General features: G+C 41.8%; 1 protein-coding gene across 1 annotated transcript in view; it reads right to left on the reverse strand.

Annotated features, from left to right (window-relative positions):
• LOC105892196 (plexin-B1-like) overlaps nucleotides 1-5,000 on the reverse strand; it is a 24,064-nt gene that overhangs the window by 1,037 nt on the left and 18,027 nt on the right. The window contains exons 18-19 of the mRNA XM_042703490.1: nucleotides 2,651-2,747; nucleotides 1,234-1,446 (exon numbers count right to left, since the gene is read on the reverse strand). Coding sequence (XP_042559424.1) covers nucleotides 1,234-1,446; nucleotides 2,651-2,747 — 310 coding nt within the window. The remainder of the gene's footprint in view (nucleotides 1-1,233; nucleotides 1,447-2,650; nucleotides 2,748-5,000) is intronic.

Here is a 5,000-nt window from a genome sequence, read left to right on the forward strand (position 1 = left end):
TCCATGTATTTCAAATCTCAGCATAGTTATGCTTGCAATTTGGATAAATAGAAACCTTGCGAATCAAAAATCTCTTTAAACTGTAGTATTTACTGTATTCACAAAACAGATTATTGGAAGTTTATTGTCTTGTCCTACAACCCACAATACTACATTTCAGTGTGGTAAGAGCACTATGACACCATATCAATAGATTGAATTATATTATTTATGTATTTAACTACATATTAAGACACTTTCTGTATTTTTTTAATTGTAATTTAATTGGGAGAGGGGGGGGGGGGGTCATCCCTAATCTTTAATACCTAATCCCAAATATCAATAACAAACATGAGGCTAGAAACAGTCACACACACACACGCACACACTCACACGCACACACATGCACACACATGCGCACGCACGCGTACATGCACACTCACGCACACGCACGCACACACATGCGCACGCACGCACATCCGCACGCACGCACACACATGCGCACGCACGCACACATGCACACTCACGCACACGCACACGCACATGCGCGCACACGCACATACACACACGCACACTCAAACATACACACAAATGCAATGGTCCAATGTACGGGGACAAGTTAAGTAAGGTATTGGTCCTTGATGGAAATCTGGGAGGGGTAGCCTGTGTTAGCATTAGCATTAGGGAGGGGATTTACATCAAACATTAGCATTAGCATCCACTAGCATTAGCATTCCCAACACACTCCTAGCACATCAGACGAGCGGCCCAAGTCATGACTGGCACCACAAGAGGAACAATGACTCTAACTATAGGTTATAAACTTCACTCGGCACATATTGTCAACACAGCGTACAATACAATTGACTGGCTAAAAAAAAGAAATGAAGATGGATCCAAAATGGTAACACCTAGCATAGCCTAGTTCAGTGTTAATTACAAAAATAAATCAGTAAAATCAGTTCTTGATCTGAACAATGTTTGGGGTCACTTAGAAATGTCCTTGTTTTTGACAGAAAAACAAATGGAGAATTCTTCGACAAAAGCAAAGTTTGAATTGAACAATTATTATTTCAGCTAAAAATCATTATTTCTGTCCTTGTCAATGACTATATGTTTTTATTAATTAAGATGTATTTCCTATTCAAACATTCCATGTCTGTTTCCATGGAAAACAAGAAACTTTCTAAGTGTCTCCATAGTTTTTAATGGTAGTGCATACGTAGAAAATTAGTTTTTGATATGTAAACTCACGGTGACAGTAACAGTGTTGGAGGCTGAGATGGGGTTTGGACTGAGAGCGTTGAACTCTGGGTCAGGGTGGTAGGTGAAGGGAGTGAGACTCTTATTTAAGCCGTCAAGATGGAGGAAGACGTTGATGAGGCGAAGGTTGTGCACTCCTCTCACATCAGGGGAGCGGAACTGAAGCATCACAGGGCTTTTAGAAAACGCCTCCTCCTCCTTCAGCTGGCAAGACATAGAGAGGGAGGGAGGGAGCAAGAGTCAAGAAGAAAAAACAAACAAGCTCAGAAACAAACAACCAAAATCAGAACCAAAAAAAGATGGATCAGAGGAATCAGCAGAGGGATCAGCAAGAAAGAATGAAAGAAAAAAAAGAATAAAAAAAGAAAAGAAAATGAATCAGTTTAAGACCCCTCTAAGGAGCAACACAAGGGAACCTAACAGCGCCTCCACCGAGCTGCACAGGAAATAGTGCCCTCTGCAGGATGGCATGTGCACTGACACCATCACAATCACTGCCATCCCATTCCTGTACAGAAGGAACCCTGAAACACCTGTGGCACCTTTAAGCACACCTGACATTTGAATGACATTGACATCTAAACAGGTGTACATGAAGAATGGAGAGATTGACTGCGGGAAACCCTGGAGAACTGTTGACATAGTAGACATGATTGGACCCATTTACTGAACCCTACTTCATAAGACCAGGGATGGATTACCGAACGGGCCCAGGCCCAGGCCCAGGGGCCCATGAGCCAGAGCCTCTGCGTGAAGTCGGAGTCATGTAGCTCTTATTTGTGTATTTTGTTAATATGCTGTTTGGCTTTAATTGAGTGTACATGTGCTGTGTTAAAAATGTGTACTGTATGTGCACTGTAAATCCTGTTGAGGTACATGTGAATTTAGTTATTGTGATGTTGAAAAGAAATGTCATTACATTTAAGTAATGTTTTGCGAGCGCACAATTTTTGCCCGGGCCCGCTCGAAGGGGTGGGGGGACCTTTTACATGTCCGGGCCCAGACCCAGGCCCAGGCCCAGGGGCCCATGATTTCATAATCCGTCCATCCATAAGGCTGACATAGTGAACACTAGTGAGACAGTTTACCCGAACGCTACTTCATAAGGCTGACATGTTATGGAAGAAGTCATACACATCATGACAGCTGATGTCCAATGGTTTGACAATGTCAATTATCGTAAAATGTCATGACAGCTCTCCAAATTGTATATGACATATCACCTTAATGTCACATGTTATGAAGCTATTGTAGCATTTTACAGTCATGTCAATTACTGATTATGAGGACATGCCCCTGTAACATCAGTGGACACTGCTTGTCATTTATGACAGCATCTGACGTCAGTCATGGTAATATCATGACATGGTTATGTGTTAGGTTTGTATGTAGGTTTAAGTAAACAGACCTGGTCAGCTCCTGTGTCTCCAGCAGGTGGCGCCGCTGTAATTGAGGCTTTCTCCACCATAGATAAGAACCCGCGAAATGAGATAACTCGCCCGCCACTGCAACAGAGGAAAAGGAGTTGGCTTAGACACCTCCTCTAGGACACCTCCTCTAGCACACCTCCTCTAGGACACCTCCTCTAAGACACCTCCTCTAAGACACCTCCTCTAAGACACCTCCTCTAAGACACCTCCTCTAGGACACCTCCTCTAAGACACCTCCTCTAGGACACCTCCTCTAGGACACCTCCTCTAGCACACCTCCTCTAGCACACCTCCTCTAGGACACCTCCTCTAAGACACCTCCTCTAAGACACCTCCTCTAAGACACCTCCTCTAGGACACCTCCTCTAGGACACCTCCTCTAACACACCTCCTCTAGGACACCTCCTCTAGGACACCTCCTCTAAGACACCTCCTGCTCACATAGTGAACTTTGGTCTGCTTATACCAGGCTATTAGTCAGTAGGTGTTGAGAATGAAAACCAGACATTGTCTAGCATTTGTGCTCATTTCTTCTCTCCTTCTCCCTCTTTCCTCATTGTCTCTTTGACTCTTCTCATTCTATTTCTCCCTCTAACATCATTGTCTTTTCTCCTTCTCTCTCTATCCTGATTGTCTTTTCTCCTTCTCTCTGTATCATCATTGTCTCTTCTCCTCCTCCCTCTATCATCATTGTCTCTTCTCCTCATCCCTCTATCCTGATTGTCTTTCTCCTCCTCCTGTCTTTTTCCTCTATCCTGGTTGTCTTTTCTCATTCTATTTCTCCTTTTCTCCTCCATTGTCTCTTGTTCTCCTCACTCTCACCCTTTTTGTACTCTTACTTTTGCATACCTATCTCGGACACACTCATTTGAGGATTGGGATTATGCTCTTTTCATAACACACATCAAGATGTATCATGTGTTGTGTCAACGTTTATGCAAAGCTAAAGTTCAACAGAATCCTGGGATATGTTAGCTTGGCAATGAGAATAATTTGACCATAGGTACCACCCATTAATGGCAGTGAGTCCTGTAAGTTAACTTTCAAATAAAATGTATCAGTTTTTATCAGTTTGTATCGTTTTTATCGTTTTCATCAGTTTTAATCGTTTTTATCAGTTTTTATTGTTTTTATCAGTCCTTGTGGTTTTCATCAGCTCTTATCGTTTTTATAGTTTTTATCGTTTTTTATCGTTTTCATCAGTTTTTACCATTTTTATCTTTTTACCTTCTGAGGCCCATGGCGTATTTGACATGACTGAGAGAAATAAGGTTAGTTTTGTCTGATAACCTCTAATCGATCCTCACTGTCAGAACCAGGTCTTTATCAGAACCAGGTCTTTATCAGTACCAGGTTTCTATCAGAATCAGGTCTTTATCAGTACCAGGTTTCTATCAGTACCAGGTCTTTATCAGAACCAGGTCTTTATCAGTATCGTAACGGTACCTATTAACGCCCTTTACCTATCAACGGCCTCACGCGGGTACGTGTTACTTAATATTGATTTCGGTGTCAACCAGGATAACGGATTTTAAACAACATACGCTCCTGCCCAAAAGGGGTATTTAAATTGTATGTGTGCAAAAAATTACAGTTGTACAGCGTAATTAAATGTTCTAGACAGCCATTTATTTCTGTGTGTACAAACCGTCATGGAACTAACTGAACGAATTTGATTTTGCGACGAGAATTTGTGATTGTCATACAGTTTTCTACCGACACGATACCTCTTTCCCTCTTTAAATTGAGGTTTTCCCGCTTATCGCAGCGACGACAGCGCACGACCGAGTTAGGAGATGTTCACGAGAGATTACGGGTCTTGATAGAGATCATACTTGATCATATCGGTAATGATTTGCTAATTTTTGGCTCATCTCCTTACACCACACGTATCACAGGTAAATCACGAAAGGGCGTTAATAGACAACCCTCCTGTATCAGCTCATTTTGCGTGTTGGTCTACACAACGGAATAAAATGGAAAACACGTTTCAGTTGAAATCCAAACAAGTTACCAGTCGTAATCTAGACACCCACCGCTACTGAAATATGTAAAATTGATTGATTAAAGATGTTTCTATCTATAAAGGTTTATAACTGTTTGTCACTTTTTTATAGCTGGGGCGTTAATAGGTGTCGTTACGATACCAGGTTTCTATCCGTACCAGGTCTTTATCGGTACCAGGTTTCTATCAGTACCAGGTCTTTATCAGAACCAGGTCTTTATTAGTACCAGGTTTCTATCAGTACCAGGTTTCTATCAGTACCAGAATTTTATCAGAACCAGGTTTTTATCAGAACCAGGTTTTTATCAGTTCCAACTCTATTG

The sequence above is a fragment of the Clupea harengus genome, chromosome 24 (genome assembly GCF_900700415.2).
Source record: "Clupea harengus chromosome 24, Ch_v2.0.2, whole genome shotgun sequence".
NCBI classification, from domain to species: domain Eukaryota; kingdom Metazoa; phylum Chordata; class Actinopteri; order Clupeiformes; family Clupeidae; genus Clupea; species Clupea harengus.